Source organism: Xyrauchen texanus, chromosome 4 (genome assembly GCF_025860055.1).
Source record: "Xyrauchen texanus isolate HMW12.3.18 chromosome 4, RBS_HiC_50CHRs, whole genome shotgun sequence".
Classification (NCBI taxonomy): domain Eukaryota; kingdom Metazoa; phylum Chordata; class Actinopteri; order Cypriniformes; family Catostomidae; genus Xyrauchen; species Xyrauchen texanus.
In genome coordinates, this window is record NC_068279.1 from 26,352,376 (window position 1) to 26,373,661 (window position 21,286).

General features: G+C 39.4%; 1 protein-coding gene across 1 annotated transcript; it reads left to right on the forward strand.

The window, feature by feature from the left end:
• The first annotated feature begins 367 nt into the window (after nt 1-367).
• On the forward strand, nt 368-20,293 carry LOC127640460 (tumor necrosis factor alpha-induced protein 2-like). Its single transcript, XM_052123048.1, has 13 exons — nt 368-487; nt 3,942-4,471; nt 5,689-5,909; nt 7,309-8,095; nt 9,069-9,183; nt 9,275-9,385; nt 9,549-9,649; nt 10,011-10,121; nt 13,540-13,675; nt 13,766-13,888; nt 13,973-14,128; nt 14,746-14,867; nt 18,907-20,293. Exons 2-13 carry the CDS (start codon nt 3,957-3,959, stop codon nt 19,229-19,231), a joined length of 2,823 nt encoding a protein of 940 aa, XP_051979008.1. The 5' UTR covers nt 368-487; nt 3,942-3,956; the 3' UTR covers nt 19,232-20,293.
• The last annotated feature ends 993 nt before the right edge of the window (nt 20,294-21,286 follow it).

A 21,286-nucleotide genomic window follows, 5' to 3' on the forward strand; every position in this document is an offset into this window, starting at 1 on the left:
TAAATAGTAACTAAAATATTTATACAACTATTTACTTTACATTTAATATTCATTAATCAATTAACGTTTTGTTTCTGTAGCATTTTTACAGAATTATTTTTACAGTGTATGTAGTTTGTGTTTGCTTATGAATGTTTGTGGGCACATGTGTACCTGTCCCTGTGTGCAGGTTTACATGTGTTTTTAAGTATATATATTGTTTGAGTGTGAGTGTAAAGTTTTACATGTGTAGGGCAGTTTGTATGTGTGTGTGTGTGTGTGTGTGTGTGTGTGTGTGTGTTTGTTTAGGGAGGGTGACTCTTTTTCCTCAGGAAAGATCATCATCATCTGGTTGCAAACTAAACGGCTGCCTCCGACATTCCAACAGAAGGCCCCAAAATCTTGGAGAGAGGAACACACACACATACTCTTACTGACTCTACTGGCTTTCTAACACAGAGACTCTGGAATGGATTTGCCCTGAGCTGACTGCACACTGCAGTGTAAGGTAAGACATGTCTGATTGTTTCAGGATAAAATTAGGGTATTGATTTTTGTTTTTGTGTTTTGTCGTTTTCATACCAGTCAATGAAATAAACACAATAAATTCAATTTTACAGTTTTCTTAATCCAGCTGGTGTATTAGTCAGGTGACCATTTAAATTGTAAGATTAGTACATGTACTGCAGTAACATATCATTATTTACCAGAATTAAAGCATAAAACTTTTTACAAAATTATGTAGAGGCCACCTCACAATAAATAAATAAACAAACAAATAAATCAATAAGAAATCTGAATTTAGTAACTCCCCTTGTTGACATTTATAGATTTTTAATATTATTATTAATAGTTTTTTCAGATTTAATGAATTCATCTGCACTTTACAGTTGTTCCTTGAACTAAAACACTTATGAAACAAAGAAAAGAAAATTAACAATTTTTAAAATATTATTTAACTTATATTTAATAAAAAATAAATTATTTTAAAATAATTAATCAATTAAAAGTTAATTAACAATCAATGGCTATTAAATAAGAGGTGTATATATCCTCATACAGATATAATTTAAAATATATTAATATACTTTACTAAGAAATATACAGTATGTGCATATATTGCAATCTAGGTGCTTGGTAAAGTATAAAGCTTTTTTTTAAAAAAAAAAAAAAAAAAAAAGAATCCAACTGCAGACTAGATGCACTCAGAGCCCTGCACAGTGCTCTGTATGCCACATACCTATGAACACAGCCCACAGAGAGTCTGCAGCGTCTTAAGAAGCCAAGAAAGTAATGCTATGGAATATAACTCAGAAACTAAAACTGATGATCAGACTTTTTTGATTTACAATATTTTTAAATTAAGTTGTTATACTTTCCTTGTTGTGTGCTTGCTTGTTTTTAACTTCTTTTCTAATTACTTGTTAATTATTTTCACAGTACAGATATTTATCTGAGCTTTATAGAGTACATTTCAAGCACTTGTATGCCTCTATAAAGCTCAACAATTTATCATGTTTTCATTTCCTTTATGGATGTATGTGAAATCTAAATCTGACTATTACATTTTGTGGCAGGGCTGCTTCTACAGTGCAGTGATGATAGAGACAACTGATGGATTGTTTAGTCCATGAATGTTTGTTTAATGTTTTTGTCTCTAAAATGATACAGTACATATTATTATGATGTAGAAATACACATCTCTTTCCTCTCAAAACAACAAGGTTTACAAGTGATGGTTTCCCTGCTGCTACCAGGAATTATGTAAGAAAAACTGGCAGAAGGTTCACCTGGAATCCAGACAGAATTTTTTTTTGCCGGTTTAATTTAGGAGAGATGTAAGTAGTCAGTTAACGGATGCAGAAATGCCTTGCTAAAGGCTACAATGGAGTTAGCTGATGATTGCAGGGTTTGAGCCTAAAATCTTTTGGAGTTGAGTTTAACCACCACACCAGAGAAACACTGCACAGGAATAATGCAAAGCAGGGAGGCTAAAACACAGTACAATAGGGACATCTCCACCTCTGCATACTATACAATGGCACATCCCTCTCCCTTCCTTTTTCTGTCTCTCTCTTGGCTTCTCTCTCCTCCTATATCTATCCTATATCCTATATGAGGCTGATAAAACCTCATAATTATCAAATTGCAGGAGAAATATTTAAAGGGGTCATGACATGAGAAACCAAATTTGCCTTGATCTTTTGGTATATAAGAGGTCTTTGTATCATTAAAACGTCCTGCAAGTTTAATATTTTAAGACGTCCTCCCCATTCTAAACGAATCATTTATTTAATCAAGCTCAAAATACAGCTCGTTCTGGATTCATGGTTAGAAGTGACGTGACGGTTAGAAGTGACGTACCAGCGTTTGCATATGACCGCCTCCAGCACAAGATAACTACGCTTTAAGCGCAAGACAATTACGCTCATTTCGTATCGCCGTGCGCCTCACAAGTGTTCAGTCGATGGACAGCGAGCTCTGACAGAGACTACTTGTGCACAGGAAAATTACGATGCCACACAGATGTGCTGTTCCTGGCTGCGGTCAAACAAAACCTCTGAATAAGCTGCCGAAAGATCCAGACGTCAGGGAAAAATGGATGCAGTTTATTTTTTGCGGACGTCCCAGTCACGGCAGTGTTAACTTAAGCGTTTGTTCTGTACATTTTAAGGATGACTGTTTTGAGAACAAATCTCAATATGATGCTGGCTTTGCCAGAAAACTGTTGCTCAAAGATAAGTCTGTGCCGACTATTCTGGGAACAACGACGATGCAAACTGTAAGTAATCTATTTTAAACTTTAAACTACTTTTTAAAGCGCAATTTCATTCATTATGAATAATCACAGTGTTTTTACTTAGTTTACTTGCATATTGTTCTGGCTGGGGGCGTCAATAATTGATACATAGGCACTGACGTTAGCCAATCATAACAGTGGGCGTTAACACTGAAGTCTTAAATGGAAAACGCCCCCAAAACAGACTGTTTGAATCAGAGGATGAGAAACAGGGTGGGAAAAGGTCATAAATCACTAGATTTTAAAAGTTTTTCTTAAAAAAAAATATATTAATACTATAATTGCACCTAAGGGAACATAATAATACAATAAAAAAACCCATGTCATGACCCCTTTAAAATTCAATGCTAACCTATTGAGATGGAGTACTACATTATCGTCAACTTTTAACCTGTAGATTGTGACATTTATATTTTAGATTGATACTTTATTAATCCCATGAGACACTCCAGAAAGTGTTTGTGTGTTGTTTGTGCATGATTAAATAGTGTGTATGTTCTGAGAAACAGGAAACTATTCTGACACATCTGGAAGTCAGATTCCATTGAAGGAGCTTAAAACTGCTAACGTCTTCGAAGTACAGACACATGCACACACATATGCTGTTAATGCACTCAGCTCACCGGATTACTGAACAATGAGCATGCAACAAGGCAAAGTCATTTAAGAAAAGCCTGATAAACATGGTTTGAACAGGTTTAAACCGTTGTTACCTTTAAGCAGCACATTATAGACATGCTTTTGACATAATACAATGTGACGGATGAAAATCTTTCAAATTTAAATTAAACATGTCAAAAATGCATTTGACAAAAGAAATTCTGATTATTTAAATCTAATTAAATTACATTTCTTTGAACTTTCATAAGTGCTGACCTCACTGGAGAAGAATTTAGCCAATCTATGGCACAACTGATAACTAAACTAAACTGTTCGGCAAAAAATCTACCATTAATCTTTCTTCCCAGAATATATTTCAAATGTATCAAAACTCAAATATAAACTTGTACTGTTGAGCAGTGTTCACTCAGGATGGGAGGGTTGTGCAGTTATCAAGCAACCCCAAATGCAAAATTCACGTATAGCTCATGTACTTGAAATTGGAAATGGCAAACTGATAGATGATTCTGACCAATGTAACAATGGCCATTTTGTTTTGTAGTTAACCAGCACCAGAATGCCCATCTTCAAGAAACTGCCCAGGAGGTTCCTAAGTAACCACAACAACGGAGATCTCATCCAAAAGAGCAACCTTACAAACGGTGAACTAATCCTAAAAAGTAACTGTAGCAATGGGGATCTCATCTTGCCACCATCTGATCTGAATACGTTTGAGGGGGCATGGGCAGGTATGGGATGGAGTAATGAAGATGGTGGGGATTGGGAGAACGAGCAGGGCCACCAAACATCATCTCAGGTGAGTGAGGCACAGGAGAATGAGGCAAACACAGAGCAGCATGGAGGGTCAAAGGTTACTGAGGGATCAAAAGAAAAGAGAGGAACTCTGGAACGAATCTGTGGCTCATCACCATTGAAGACACTTGGGAAGTTAGGCAAAGGGCTTCGTATAACAGGAAGAAATGTGTGGGGCGCTACGCCTTCTCTCCGGAGTGCCACCCTCCCAGCAACACCCTCCTCAGGAAAGAAGAGGAATTATCGACGAGCCTCAGAGGAGATATTGACCTTACTTAGGTGAGAGTATGAATATAACTGGATGTCAATTTCCTTTTTTTGAGGATGTTTTCTCTGTAACCCCCTTCACACTGTGTGTGGAAGAATCTGCTAATGTCTGGTACTGAATACTTGTGAGAATTACTGTACAAATACACAACAGGAATACATAAGAGAACGTTCACACAAACACACATTTAGGCCAGGGCTGTAGCTAGCTTTTTTGGTATGTAGGTGCTTGTGAGAATGTCTGTTTATGTTTCAAGCTCCAGATAATGTATAAAGCCTTTATCAAATAGCTGCAATGGGTTGAAAATGGAAAATAGTTTGACATTGCTCATGAAAAATGTATTTAGATAAGTAGGTGGTAGCAGATAGATTTAGATTTTTTACCCCAAAATATAACTTAAAAATATGATTATACTCTATATTCCAATGGTACCCATTGAAGTTCAACCATGGTATCAGGCATCATTTATGTTATTTAGCAAAGTCACATTATTTCATTTATTCAACATGCCTGATTCTCCAATCTGCTCCTGGAATATCCCAGCACTGGATATTCCTTGGTTTCTTTTTACTAACATACCTATTTTAGGTGTACAAATTACAAATTAAATCTCTTAAATTGTAATCCAATTACTTTACTAATTACTTCATTGGAAATAAATTACATTACTAATTACTTTACATTCATACATATTTTCTAAAACACTTTTCCACTCAACAAATTAAAAATAAAGTGTATATTTCCTCCTTTTTCATTATTGCACCAGTCATACACTTATCACCTCACATTCTTAAGCTGTCACATAAATGCAATAGACATACGTATGAACATAATTCATGTTTCTAAATCTATTTTAAATAAATAACATTATTTTAGAAATATATGTAACCCAAGTAATGCCCTTAAAAGTAATTCAATTAATTAAAAATCTGTATAATCTAATTACAAGTTAAAAATGTAATGTATTACACTACTTTTTGACTAAAGTAATTAGATTTCAGTAACTGATTACGCTGTAATCGGATTACACCCAACACTACTAATGAGGTGTTGAGTTGAAATGAGGTGTGTTAAATAAGGGAGGCTTCCAAAATGTGCAGTGGTGTGGCAGTCCAGGAACAGGATTCAAAACCACTGATATAGAACATTATTTTTGTGACAAAGTAACTTCTGCGGTAGTTGTGAGAAGGAACAGTTGTTCCATTCTTAGTGGATCTTCTCTACTCAGGCTGGCAAGTCGTCGAAAGGAGAGTGAACGCAGAGAGAGTCTACCTGCAGGAGATCTGACCAAAGAAAATGAAGAAGATACTCGTAGACGGCCCTCATTCTTACAAATGGTCAGTTTGAGTAAGCTTAGAGGAGACTCACTAACAAACTGCAGCTCCCAGGAGGACGAGCAAGAGATCGTAGAGGAAGATCAGCCAGTCAAACGAAGAGAGCCACTGTCAGGTAAAATTTTATGTGTGTGTGTGTGTGTGGGGGGGGGTTATGTTTGTCCTTGTTTGTATCTTTTGCAAGCACGTACAAAGCGAAACTTTATTATGCTCATTGTTAGAGGTCTCCATGTTTGACCCATACTACCTTGCTCTCAATAAGTGTTAACAAGTTCCAAAAATCCCCGTGAGTCATTGACCAATCAACAAACACAGAGACAGGAAATTATACCTTCTTTGTGCTGCAGATCCTACCTGATAAGCTCAGTGCAAGGATAGAAAATCGGAACTTTGTCAATATACAGTACATTCCAAAGACAACAACGCACAAGTGAAAACCTCAAGTGAATTAACACATGGCAGCATAAAAAATGAACACTACTTAAAGGTGCTGTAAGTGTTAACAGCCGTTCTGGAGCTTCCACTAGACACTGAATTAGTCACACACCTTCTTTCTGAACCACGCCATACAAAATTACATTGTATCATTAAAGGGATAGTTCACCCCAAAATGAAAATTATCTCATCATTTACTCAACCTCATGCCATCCTAGATGTGTATGACTTTCTTTCATCTGCAAAACACAAACAAAGATTTTAAAAGAATATTTAAGCTTGGTAGTTCCTTACAATGCAAGTGAATGGTGGCCAGAATTTTAGGTCCAAAAGGGATATAATAGCAGCAACAAGTTATACATAATACTCCAGTGGTTAATTCCATAACTTCTGAAGAGATATGATAGGTGTGGGTGAGAAACATATTAATATTTAAGTCCCTTTTACTGAAAATCTACACTTTCATTTTCACTTCCACATTCTTGTGTGAAAGTATCTTTCACATTCAGCCACCTTCTGGTTGAAGGTGGAGATTGATCTGTTTCTCATATCACTTCAGAAGACCATTGGAGTCATATGGATTACTTTTATGCTGCCTTTATATCCTTTTTGGACCTTCTGATTTCTGGAAATCAATCACCTGCCTTGTGAGGCCCAACAGACCTGAGATATTCTTCTAAAAATCTTTATTTTTGCTCTACAAAAGAAAGAAAGACACACATCTGGGATAGCATGAGGGTGAGTAAATTATGAGATGATTTTCATTTTGGGGTGAACTATCTCCCTTTATGACCATTGTAATCAGAGATGGAGAAGAAGTGCATCAGCACGCCTCCTCAAAGTTGCTGTCAAAGTTGTCAAAAGCAATGGTAGCAAAATAGCTTTTGGCACGAAAAACTAACAACTAAAAAACTACATATGAAACACAATATGGTGTTTAAAACTTGAATGATTTGCTACAATTACCATGCTCTTAGCTTCCTGCTTCCCATATATGGCACAAATATACTGCATATTCTTTGTGTCATTCCTTTAAACAATCTCTTAGAACAACTTTTATTTATCTTTTTCTCTCTCAGTGTTAGAGATCCTGCAGTTAGTCAATCAGAGAGACCTGCTGCTTGCAGACACCCATATGCAAGAGCTTGAGCGGGAGTGTGAACTTGATCCCTCATTTTGGACACAAACCACACCCACCTCAACCACACCCAGCAATCCTCCCACACTGACCTTGCCTCCCTGGTTCCCTCTTTGGTCTGGTTCAGGCAATGAGGATTCTGGTCCAAGCATGTGGGATGCTGGTCTGCGTAAAGTGAAAGACGTAGAGCTGCTTTACGAGGCCCTTCAGAGAGAGATGTGGGATGTGGTGAGGGAGTCACTACGTCAGCCCTGCACCGGGCCGCAGCTTGGCCTTGTGGTGCTGGTCATACAACAGGAGGAGCAGGCTGACAAGGTTTGGGCCTTTCGCCAAGAGGCCCAGTCCAACCTCCAAGCTGGTGTCCATTCCGAAGATCATTCTGTCTTGTATGAGGGTGCCCGACCCGCAAAGAGACCCAGGAAGCTGCATCAAAGGTGGGTGGAGGCTGTCAGGCAGGCAGCTGACTGGTGTCTTCCTCAGCCAGGTGGCATTGCTGCAGGGCAGATGGGCAAGTATTTGGAGCGTTTGCAGGGCAGGGTGGTGGAGGATATGGATGCAGCACGTCGGAATGTGGTGGCGGTTTATCCTGAGGAGTTCAGTGTGTTTCAGGTCTACCTGCAGAGTTATCACAGGGCTGTAGCAAAAAGACTGAAGACCATCACTTGTGGGCCCATTCAGATCACTGACACTTACTCACTGCTGGACTGGATCTACAACATTTACAACAGGTACATGCATAACTGTGACACTGAGGTGAATGTGATGTGTATTTACTATGCTCTGCAAAGCCGAAATGCAGTTACAAAGCCAACACAAAAAAATAGCTCCAAAGTTACTTGGTTTAAGCATTATTTTTGTAGTTACTGCAGTTTTCACACTCAGAGCATAGTTGACTCAAACCCATCTGTCACAATACAGATCAGTCTAAAGCCCAAAGTATACTTCGGTTTTGATGCATACGCTTTGCGTATGCACACAATCCAACACTCAGCCTTTCAAAGTATACTCCACTGACTGTGCACATATACACAGGTAGTTGGTGCATGCACACTACGACTGATATGAGATACTAGACTATTTTTCTTCAGGAGTTTAGACCTATAAAGATGTCTTTATATTCCTTCGGATTAAGTTATACAAATGCAGGTATATCCTGACCACCTCAACATGTGCCCTTGAAGTGCACATCCACTGTTGTTGTTTTTACCTTCGTCTCCTGTTGTTTACTGGTGATTGTATCTTCTTTATGCACATTGCATAAAGTGTTGCCACCTTTTGAACCCACTAAGTGCACATAATGCAGGTGTATGTGAATACTGTATGTTCAGAGTATGCACGGTTAAACAAAATTGGCCGAACGCATACAGTGCTCGAGCACTTTGGTGATGACCAAAATTTTGCCAAGCGTCCTGTACCTGTATTCTTTGGCCTTAAGGGACACGATTTCGGTCATCACTCAGTTTTGACAAAATGTGTTCTGACATCTACTGTATTTTGCCTTTGCACAACAGCACAATCTGTGTTATTTGTATTACCCAGTGTAAGAATTGCCTTGAAGATTCATTGTTTATCAGTACAAGGATACTGAATACCTGGGGAGTGACTGTACATATACACAACACTGATACACAAGTAAATGTGGACACTTGACACATTTGAATACACACCATTACACATAGATTGACACTGTGTGTGTCGCAGGGATGTCTTGGCTACAGTTGGAGCAATGGGCACCATAGTGTGTGAAGCTCTAGATCCACTCCTGCCTGAAGATGTCATAGACCGGCTGGAAGAGGGCTGTGTTGACACTGTTTGGGTAAAACTCTGAACACACCACACCTTCTAAATCAAAGTATAAATCAATCTCTAGGAAACCACAGTTCAACTAATATGTACTGTGTGTGTAGGAGAAGGTGACTACAGAGCTCTCTCAGGTTTTGGATGATGAAGAGAAGAGATGGGCTCAGACACTGCACATTGAAGAGTATCAGTCTGGTCTCGCTTGTTCTATTATACAGGTAATACACCACACACTTATAAATGTAACATAATTGTAAATGTCTCCTTCACATGAGGCAGGTATTTTATTTTTGTGCTCTGTATGCATGCCGTGTGTGTGAGTGTGTTTATAAGTTCTTTGTGAAAAGTGTCTTTTTCTCCATCTGTCTGAATTTGTCCCAGAGGGTGAAGGTAGATTTGGACAGATCAACAGCTGTCAGTCAGCCACTTGGGGCTCGTATTGCTCGATGCACATTGAATGGACTTGCAGATTTCTTGTACAGGTGAGATTCGGAAGATGAAGAATGCCACAGCAACAGTAATGATCAAAGATTACGATTTTTAAAAACTCTATTTGTCAGTGATAATATGATCCATTTTAGTATACACTAAAGTCAAACGAAGATCTGTCATTTGCCACAACAGTTAAAGTCATGCAAAACAGACTCCCCAAACTGTTAATTGAATATCTCAGAAGATGCTCAGAGCCAGTCAACTGCTTTTATGAGTAAAACAATCAGGTTTATACTGCATCTGCCTTATACAGTAGTTTAGAAAATGTTGCCTTAAGTGTATTTTTCACATCCTTTTTAAATAGGATAAATCTAAACTAATGAAATGTATGTGCTTGTGTATGGTTTTTAGTTTCCAGAGAAAGGTTGAGATGTTCCATGACACACAGTCAGAGTTTGGAGATCGTGGGGATGGATATGTCTCCAGGACGATTGCTCTTGTCAACTGTGTTCCACCATTCAGGTTTTTCATCTTATTCAACATATTAACTTCAACTTATTCGTTTAATGCAAACAATTTGGTTGAGTTTGCAGGGGGTCAGGTTAATTTTAGGAGTATAAGAAATAATTATGTAAAAGTGTTTTGAAATATTTTCTACATTTAAAAAATCAGTACAATTTTACCCAAAACATGAGTGTAATATTCTATTTATTTTACATGCACATAGTCTTTGAAGAAATTATAACATTTTTGGGAGTTAACCATAAAGAAAACATCTTTGGTTACACATGTAACCTCGGTTTCCTGAGATGAAGGCAACGAGACATTGACACATTATGGGAATTCCTTCTCTACAACATCGTTGAAGCCCTTGTACAATGACGGCAATTCTATAATTGTTTGAGCCCCTCCACTTTAGGCATGCAGTTGACCCATATAAGCAGGTGCTTGAATGACCATTTCTTCAGATATTTTTGACTGAGGGACAAGGAGTGCATAGCTCACACCTTGAAGCTCTGGGTCAGTAGTGCGGCCAGCTTATGCAATGTCTCATTCCATTCATCTCAGGGAACCGATGTTACATGTATAACCAAAGACGTTCCCTTTTGATTAAGGTTCACTCAACATTGCGTCAGAAGCTGCTGTCTACTGACTTGATGTCACACCCCAAAGACGGGCCTTGCTATGTATAGGATGTCACAGGCCACACAGGACTGTCTTTCATGGTGTGTAGAGTAATGATTAATCTCCCTTCATAGTGAAAATCCAGGATTTAAAAATTTATCTCAGACTGGGAATTTATATGAGCCTTATAAATAAACACAGTATAAGTTTAACCACTTCACAGCCAGGTTTGGGAAGACATAGTTTAATAAGAAGTCATTGTGACTTTAATGGGTATTTTTGACAATGGCCTGTACACCGGCAGCTGTATAAAAATTATAGTAGATAGCCCACTCCTAATAAAGGACCCTGGGCTTGCCTGCTGAGTGTAGGAACAATTATCTCTCTAAGACAGTGAGGACCTATGAAGAGAAAGAGGCCACATCAAGGTTATAAAACCTGGCGAACGTGCTTGGCTAAGAATAACGTCATGCAAAGACACACCGTTTACCCTTGCCCATGAAGAGACCATACCTCTGGTTGAATGCGCTTTCACACCGATGGGGCATCATGCACCATGCGATTCATAGGTGAAGGCAATTGCATCAAAGATCCAATGAGAAAGCCTTCGTTTGTAGATGGAAATACCTTTAGTGCATCCAGCAAATCAAACAAAGAGCTTGAATGTGGATGACTTGAGCCCTAAAGGGCATGGATTAAACTTTAGGAAAGCAGCCTTTTCTGGGGTTGAGGGTGGCCTTTGAGAGATCTGGCCTGAATTCCAGACATGAGCTGTCGACCGACAGCGCTTGCATATCACCCACCCTTTAACTGAGGCTAGAGCCAGCAGGAGTGCCTTTAGAGAGAGTACACGTACTAAAATAGTTTCCAAATGCTCGAATGAGGGGCTTGTGAGCACCATCAGCACCAAATTTAGGTCCCAGGTTGGGACTGCAGCAGCGCAAGGGGGTTTAAGCACCTCAATCCCTTGAGGAACTTTAAAATGAGATCATGTCTCCCTATAGAGAAGCCAGCCTCCGGGTCGTGGTATGCCGACATATTCGCTACATAGACAGTAAGCATCTACGAGGTGAGACCTGTGTCCAGCCACTCTTGGAGGACTGTAAGCATCTCAGCTATGGAGCAATTCACAGGGCCTACGTCACATAAGGAGGAGCAGCAATTTCCAAACACACTCCATTTTAGCACCTAGAGGTGTCTCATGGATGGTGCATGTGGAGCGGAGGGGGGTGGGGCTGGGCTGGAATGTCCCACACCCGGTCCCCAATCGGCCTGATGGGGCGCGCGAGGGATAAAGGCGGCCGGTGACGACGGTTCGAGAGAGAGACAATTACGGGCATGCCCATCGTGTGTGTTTATGTTTGTGCTTTTTGTTTTGAGTTTAATTAAACATTATTTATATTGACAAGCCGGTTCTCACCGGTTCATCATCCTGCAAGATGGTGTTCATAACTGATGGGCATGTTTGGCGGGGTCCGTTCAGGGGACAAACCTGTGCAGGTTCTAGAGCTCTGGCTGGGAATGCCAGATCGCACACTGTGCTTGAGAGGGGAGGTTCCTCTTCAGTGGTATTTCCCAAGGGGGACTGATTGGGCCATTTCTGTGCAACCAGTAGAACTGCTTCCCTATCCTCTTTTTGCATTTGTAAGCCATGGCATCATCACCTAATGGGGCTCGGGACATGGAGTAACAGAGGAGACAGTGGGTTGTCTCCGCAGAGGCGAACAGGTCCACTTCCACTTTGTAGAATATTCCACAAATCCCCTGGCATTTTCTGCAAAGCAGAAGCCTCTATTCCTCGTTGCATGACTGCAGATCCTCACCACAGTTGGATCGGAGAGGAGGTGGTGCTCGCTCCAAAGTAGGAGGCACCGTGTCAGTCTCATCATTGGCAGTGATCGGATTCTGCCCTGGCAAAAGGGTCAGTCTGGGATGAGTAGGGATAACGTTTCCTCATGTGCTCCGCGTGGACTTCCGGGAAGAATGGGACTGCTCTTTGGGACACAGTCTTTTGATGGTGGCTGGACTATATGAACCATTTATCCAGGCAAGATCTTTCCAGCTCGACTGGAGGGGGCCACTGTAAACCAAGCTCCTCAACTGCCCGTGAGAGCACACGAAGCAGCTCAGCAACAGTGGCGTGTGCACGCTCTTCACCCTCGCCAGGGGAGGGGTGGCAACATACTCCACCAGGCCTGATCACTCACCTACCGATGCTGCGAGGGACACGGCATCATCCCCATCGTCAGATCCACCGAATGCGATAAGGCCGTATGCTTTTTTTTTATATATACTCTTTTAGATATATACTGTATATAGTAATAAAAGGATACAAATGCCTCCTCTGGAACACTACAGGGGAGCTGGTCAGTCGGCTCACTGCAAGCTCTGCATTGTCAAGGCGCTGAGTCGTCTTGCTCATGTCTGTAGGTGAAGAACCTGTCTGCTGGTGGAATGTCTCTCAACTGAGATGAGAGGGCTTGTCAAGAGGAGAGGTGATGTCGCTGTCTTGAGGTAAGAAAATTCTTAAGAAATGGTGATTTCGCTCCCGCTTACAGAGGCCAACTGCGTGCCTAAAGGGGCGGGCTCAAACACTAAGCGTCAATCCCATAAGCATCAGCTTCTGACACAATGTGGAGTGAACCGTAATCGAAAGGGAACATTCAGTTCACACACATGATAATTGTAAAATGTTCTAGTTGTTCAGTTTAAAAGTTTATAGAAAAAGTTATGCTCACTCATTTTATAAGTATGTGTATTTAATGACCAATTTGATGACTTAATTGCGTAGATTTAAATGTTATATTATGTGTAGGAGTTTTGTGGAGCGCTGTCGTCTGTGTGACACTCTTGGCACTGAGGACGTCTCCAAACGAGCTCATTCCTCTCTGGAGAGAATTGTCAACCAATCAGTGCAAGTTCTCACTGACATACTGTTTGAACACATTAGGGTGAGACACATGCACACACTCACATTCTGACCACTCACACTGACATTTTTTTTAATACTTTCATTAATAAGTTTTCTGTCATGATTCCAGCCATTCTTTGATAAGCTGGTGAAGAGGAAGTGGCTGGATAACACTGAGGCCTATGAGAGCATTGAGGCAACCATAAAACAGATCTTTAAAAAATTCCGCAGAATGGACTGTTCTCCATATCAGGTACAACCTGAACATATGCAAGCACACATACACTACTCAAACACAATGACTAGTTGATTGATTGCTTGTATCATTCATTGACAGACATTGGTAAATGAGGTGCATAGGCTGGTCCTTGTTGAATATGTTCGTGCCATCATGAGGGGGCGGGTCATCTGCACATCACTCAAAATGAGGAAGAGAGTGGCATTCCGTCTGCAAGATGAAGCCAAACAGCTGAAGGCTCTTTTTAAGGATCTGGTGAGGTTCTAATTATTCCAATCAGATTATACCTCATATTATTTCATGTAATCACTGGACTAGTAGAATCACTTATTTACTCAACCTCATGTGCTCCAAACCAAGTCTTCTGTGGAACAAAAATTTGATATTTTGAAGAACTTTCATGCAGGACTTCATATTATGACAGTCAATAGTAACCACAGCTGTTAAAAAAAAAAAAAGAAGTCACTATATTTCTCTAAATGCACTAAAATGCTCTCCCTTTGTGTTGGGAACAGACCGAAATTTAAGTCCTAATTTTTTTCTAACATTAATTTTTTTCTAATTTAACAAATCTGACGAGGTGATTTAGAAACCATCTGCAGAATTCATTGGATGATCTCAGTGTAGATTAGTCCAATGAATAAGTAAATAAAATAAACAGATGAAGAAAACATAAATACTGTGTTCAGGAGTAGTTCACCCAAAAATGAACATTTGCTGGTAATTTACTCACCAGGAAATGTAAAATTATAATACATACAGTGTTCGACAGAGACAGAAAACAAGAGAAAGTAAGGTAACCAAAAAACAAGAAATCCACACCACAGTTACATGAAAGTGAAGTAAGTTCTCTCTCTTTCTCTTCTTCTCAGGAGTCAACTGCCTCCTGGTTGGAGAGTGTGATTATTCACCTGGCTGACATTATAGTTTTGGAGGACACTCCCTCGATTCAGATGGAAGTTGGGGTTTTGGTGAAGGAGTTTCCAGATATACGGTAAGACCACCAGGACAGTTGGCCCTTCATGAATTCTGAAAACTGGCATGGAGAGGAATGATTTTCAGTAATAAGTAAGAAAATGATTAAAAAAATAGAGAAAGATTGTTCCTGATTGAATAATGATCTCCATGGAAGATGTTCATCAAACATCATTAGAATATAATTAATAAAAAGTAAATGATAACATTAAACACACATTTTTTTCCTTTATATTTTTATTGACATATAGGCCCCTCCCTGTATGGTTTACAATCACATACTATACAATTTTATTTAAAAGCAGAATGTTACTGAAGAAGGAAAGAAAGTGTATTATAAGCTCTTAGGTTAACAGGCACTCAGCACTCAAATTTTTAGCACTTTTTCCGTTTATGTATCTGCTTCATTTATAAAATTTGCTGAACACTTTTAGACCTGTGGAAGGTTAGAACCTGAACTCTGTCTTAAAGTGCTTTCATTCATGAAAAATCTGACATGTTCCCCTCTCACATCCTTGTCCAGTTGAGGACTATTTTTTACATCATCTCATCTGTTTCCTGAGGTCATTCTAAAAATGTCTAACTGAAAATAGTTACTGTGGTGCTCCATCTCCATGCCAGCTTTCCTTTATGTGGAAAGCACCCAGTGCATGAGAGGGAAGAGCTGACAATAAACAAGAGAATGGGTGAGATGTGACCCCACTTTAGCCTACAGTGTTTTTGTTTAAAGAAGCAAAGTGTGTGTGTGTGTGTGTGTGTGTGTGTGTGTGTGTGTGTGTGTGTGTGTGTGTGTGTGTGTGTGTGTGTGTGTGTGTGTGTGTGTGTTTGCTCAGTCACTGGCTGGCAGCCCTCCTGCTTGTTGACGCACAGCCCTCTTCAGTAGACAGGAAGTGGCTGTGGAGTTCTTTCTGTTCCTGCCAGGTCATAGGAGACGAACTGGTGCCACAATCCTTTTAAACACACATATATGCACCAAATAAGATCAACAGCAAGAAAGTGGAGGCTAGTTAACCTGTTTTTGACTGTCTGTCTTATGTTAAAGTCTGTCACAGACACACACTGTCACATTGTTATATATAAGCAGGACATGTCATCTTCACAGAGTTTAGAGCAGCGCTGACTTGGGGTTTATTTTATGAGGCATGACCAGTGTCAAGGGAGACGCATTACAGAGAAACACATTTGGCCAACAGTACTCAGTTTTCCCTGAATTAATTTAGGCACTTCTATTTTATGTAACATTGTTTTTGAATATTGTTTTGATCATAAAGATTACGCCTACTCCCTTTCTTTGGATTATAGTTTCCATGGAATGTGATTTAACTCATTAGAACTAATTGATTAAAAACAACTAAATCAACAGAATGATTCGCTCACAAAACTTCATCACAATCGATCAAGCAACTGACAAAACTCCCTTAATTCTGAGTGGGCCAGTGTTTTTCATCTTTTGGCGGGGACAGTGACTTTTGTTGTGTTATGAAATATTTTTTTTTTTTTGGGTATTTAGTTTTTTAGTTAACTAATGTTAACATATATATATATATATATATATATATATATATATATATATATATATATATATATATATATATATGTACAAGATCAATGCAGTATAAGTTTGTTTATTGTTATAAACTCAGCAAACTTTCAATTGCTTTTATTTTCAACTATTTGTATGAACACAAAAAGACATAAACTGAACAAGTTTCACAGACATGTGACTAACAGAAATTTAAGTATGTGTCCCTGAACAAAGTGGGGGTCAAAATCAAAAGTAACAGTCAGTATCTCGTGTGGCCACCAGCTGCATTAAGTATTGTAGTGCATCTCCTCCTCATGGACTGCACCAGATTTGCCAGTTTTTGCTGTGAGATGTTGCCCCTCTCTTCCACCAAGGCACATGCAAGTTCCCGGACATTTTTGGGGGAATGGCTGTAGCCCTCACCCTCCGATACAACAGGTCCCAAACATGCTCAATGGGTTTGAGAGCCGGGCTCTTTGCTGGCCATGGCAGAACACTGAAATTCTTGTCTTGCAGGAAATCACGCACAGAGCGAGCAGTATGGTACCACATGAGAGAGGAGGATGTCTTCCCTGTAACACACAGCGTGGAGACTGCCTGTAATGACAAAAAGCTCAGTCCAATAATGCTGTGATACACCACCCCAGACCATGATCGACCCTCCACCTCCAAATCAATCCCACTCCAGAGTACAGGCGTCGGTGCAACACTCATTCCTTTGACTATAAACGAGTCCGACCATCACCCCTCGTGAGACAAAACTGTGACTCGTCAGTGAAGAGCACTTTTTGCCAGTCCTGTCTGGTTCAGTGAAGGTGGGTTTGTGCCCATAGGCGACTTTGTTGCCGGTGATGTCTGGTTAGGACCTGCCTTACAACAGGCCTAGAAGCCCTCAGTCTGGCCTCTCTCAGCCTACTGAGGAGGGTATTGTGGACAGTCTGAGCACTGATGGAGGGATTGTGCGTTCCTGGTGTAACTCAGTTAGTTGTTGTTGCTCTCCTGTACCTGTCCTGCAGGTGTGATTTTCGGATGTACCAATCCTGTACAGGTGTTGTTACACATGGTCTGCCACTGCGAGGAGGATCAGCTGTCCTTCCTATTTCCCGGTAGTGCTGTCTTAGGCATCTCACAGTATGGACATTGCGATTTATTGCCCTTGCCACATCTGCAATCCTCATGCCTCCATGCAGCATGCATAAGGCATGTTCGCGTGGTTGAGCAGGGACCCTGGGCATCTTTCTTTTCATGTTTTTCAGAGTTAGTAGAAATGTGTCCTAAGTTTTTATAACTGTGACCTTAATTTCCTACCATCTGTAATCTGTCAGTGTCTTAATGACCGTTTCACAGGTGCATGTTCATTAATGGTTTATGGTTTATTGAACAAGCATGGAAAACATTGTATAAACCCTTTACAATAAAGATCTGTAAAGTTATTTATATTTTTCCAAAATTACCTTTAAAATACAGTGTCCAGAAAAGGGGACGTTTCTTTTTTTTTAGCAGCATCCACATATTTTTGAACATGCTGCGCGTTGTCGGTGTGTCCTCCGTGGGCAATGGAAAAGCAGGCTCCACAAATCTCACACCTCACTTTACTAGACAATTTCTTTGACTCCTTTTTTTAGAAAATTAAACTCTTTTTAAAGATTCTCATTAAACGAACATGCATGCTTCCTTGACATTTTTACAGCCGCAATTTCATCTGTGTGCTCTTCAAATTGACTCAAATTCAATCAGTTCACTAACTGGATGTCCATTGATAGACGATTGTGATGGGATAGTTTAATCCAATCATGTACTTCAAATAACACATGCTATTTTATTGGTTTTACAAGCTGTATCCTTGGCTTTGATTTGAATACTCATGTGACTGAGAAAGCCACACAGGTGATAGAGTATTTTTTTGGAGAGGGGAAATATGGGATAAAACATGATTTTTTTCAGATTAAGTCGGGACACCAGGAAAAACGGGATGTCTGGCCACCCTATATATAACTCTACTCTCTCCACCAAAAGCTGGTGTGTAGTGAGTGTAGCCTACTAGAGCACTATAGCTGCCGTCACATCATGGTTGTGGTGGTTGAGGAGTGTCCCCTGTACTCAATGTAAAATGCTTTGAGTGTAGTGTAAGAAAAGCACTATATAAATGTATCGTTCATTCATTCATATATATATATATATATATATATATTGTATTTATTAACATTAGTTATAACACACACACACACACACACACACACACACAATTAGAACATTGCTGTGAAAATAGCCAAAGAAGCTTGCATGGTATTAAAAAAAACAAACAAAAAACAAAAAACTGTTTGCACCCAGAATTAATTTCTTATAAAGGTTAACATTGGTTCTAGAAAGAAATAATAAATCTGGTTATTTTATGTAATGCTTTTCAGAGAGGCTGGTTAACTTGAGAGAGGAAGCTCAATATTAATATGCAGGAGCCATACTGTTAAATCTTTGTGTATTGTAAGTATGTAACATACCATTATTCTCTCTCTCTCTCTCTCTCTGCTCACAGAAGGAGACATATCTCTTCTGTGTTGAATGTCCGTGGGATGGTGCATCAGACAGATCGTCAGGAGATTCTAGCCATTGTCCGGGACTTAGAGACTAGCGACAGCGCCTTTAATCTGCCCAGAGATCACGCCTTTTTCTCTGAAATTGCAGTGGCCAAAGACATGCCCTGTCTGGGGCTGGTTCTGATCCGTTGCGCTTGGACTGTGACATCATGGGTCACCAGTGCCCGACCGCACCATAAACACAGAACAAGAAACCAGAATGAGAAGAAGCATGCAGACAGCAGACTGCAGTCAAACCGAACAAAGCATTTTACAGAGCCTTAAACTTAATAACATCTAACATACAGTGACTGTAATGCAGAGCATCTTAAACAACATTATTAAAAAACATCACAACAAATACAACAGAAACAGATCAATGTATAAATTAACACACAACACCAAAAGACTGCAGGTTTGTGGATACAACATAAACGTAGTTGGAGCAGAGCGCAAATCCAATGCTCAGTCTGTTCTCACACAGATATTTGTCTCAAACTAGGTAAATGTGGACAGAATATCGCCAAAAGGGAGTATAAGATGAGTAAAATCACAACAATGCTTGTCCTTCAGAACACAGCTGCAGCTGAACAAGTCAGTTTACACTTCAAAAGACAGGAAACAACTATAATTCTTTAAACAGGCTGTTAGTGGCTGCTGTGTTTTGACCAGCTGGATCTCTGTCATGTGAACAGGCAGAAGGTTTGAGAGGAACAGCAGGAACCTCACCTCTGGAGAGTTGGGACAAGAAGAATTTGAGAATGTCAGTTTATACTTGTACAGGCTTGTTCAAGATTGACTCTAAATCACACGACAGAGCGTGTACTGTATAGGATGTTATCAAAACACCAGGTACAGTTCTACAATTAATATACAACTTGTAAGTTTGAAATGACATGTTATTTAGAGAAGAGCAAACATTTAAATGGTTTATACATGGTTGGTCTGTGACATTTAAAGAACATGCTTCTTCTTTTTTTGTACTAATGTTTAGGATTCTGTAAATGTAATTTCTAACCTCTATACAAATATGAGCTACTGAGATTCCTGAAAAAATCGTATGTGTCTGAAAATGAATATTTGTAATATTGTTTCAGTATCAGATAAAGAAATAAAGACCCATTGATTGGGAATTGAAGTAAAACTTGAAAAGAAAAGTTGCTTTTTCTTATTTTTCTAACAAACCCTAACACTATTCCATATACTTTACTGTTTAAATATTCTATGAATATGCTTTTCTTTCAACCATAAATCAATTGAAGACTTGAACTGTAGTCCCAGACAGATGCAGCACAATCACCTGCTCCTTAAAGCTTTCTTTAAGTTCTGTGGATTTCGGTGGGTTCGGGTTGAATTAAGGTTGAGCTCTGCCCCCTGTAAACTGAGGGATGTTTTGGTAACTGGTCTATTCCTGCTGTTCTGAGAGGTGCCAAACGAATCCTCTTATCAGAGCCAATACACACCGCCACAGGCAGCCACTTCCTTTTCAACACAACAACCCTGTTTTTTCTCCCAAACAAACTCTCAGAGAAACACACATACATGCTCATGCAAACAGATCTGACCTTTTTAAACCAAGATTTTAAGTTTTATTTTTAAAGAAAATTCCGAAATAGCTCAATTACTGCACAATGTCATTTGAGATTACAGGAGCTCCCACATTAAAATGTGCTATTGTCCTGCTGATTAAATCATCATAATATATGGAAGTTCATCTAAGGAATATATTGAAAAGAAACTAGGACTTGAATAAAAAAGACTAGCAATATAGAAATACACAATTTTCTGAGCATGTTTAGTGTGTTATACTTTTTTTATTATTATTAAATTGCTCGTATGAATTGAAGAATTGGGTAAAACACAACACCAGGTATATAGTTTTGTGGGGCTGTTATCCTATAAAAATCAAAAGGTTTATCTGGGCTTTTTACAAACGTGCATGGTGATCAGAGTGACCAAAATAATTTGAGATGATACAATGTGTTTAGTCCTATTGTAAGTATAGGTCAATTATGAGATCACTTCTTACCTTTAAACCCTTGTTAAAAGTAAATTGACCATTACAGTGGTGCGTCTAGATAATCTAAGATCACGGCCAGAAGTAAAAGCTGAGAAATTATAGTTGAAATGTTTTTTTAGGTACAAAGTTAAATTATTTTCTCAGCTTTGAAGTGGCCTGATGAAATCAAGAGACAGAAAAGATTTTACAATAACTTGGAGAAGCAAACTGTTTAAAGCACTCTGTTTATTTACAATTTTCTTAACGTCCTGACTGTGTGAGGCTTTAGGACACATTTATAGACACATTTCTAAACTGAAGCCAATGTCCTGAAACATTAC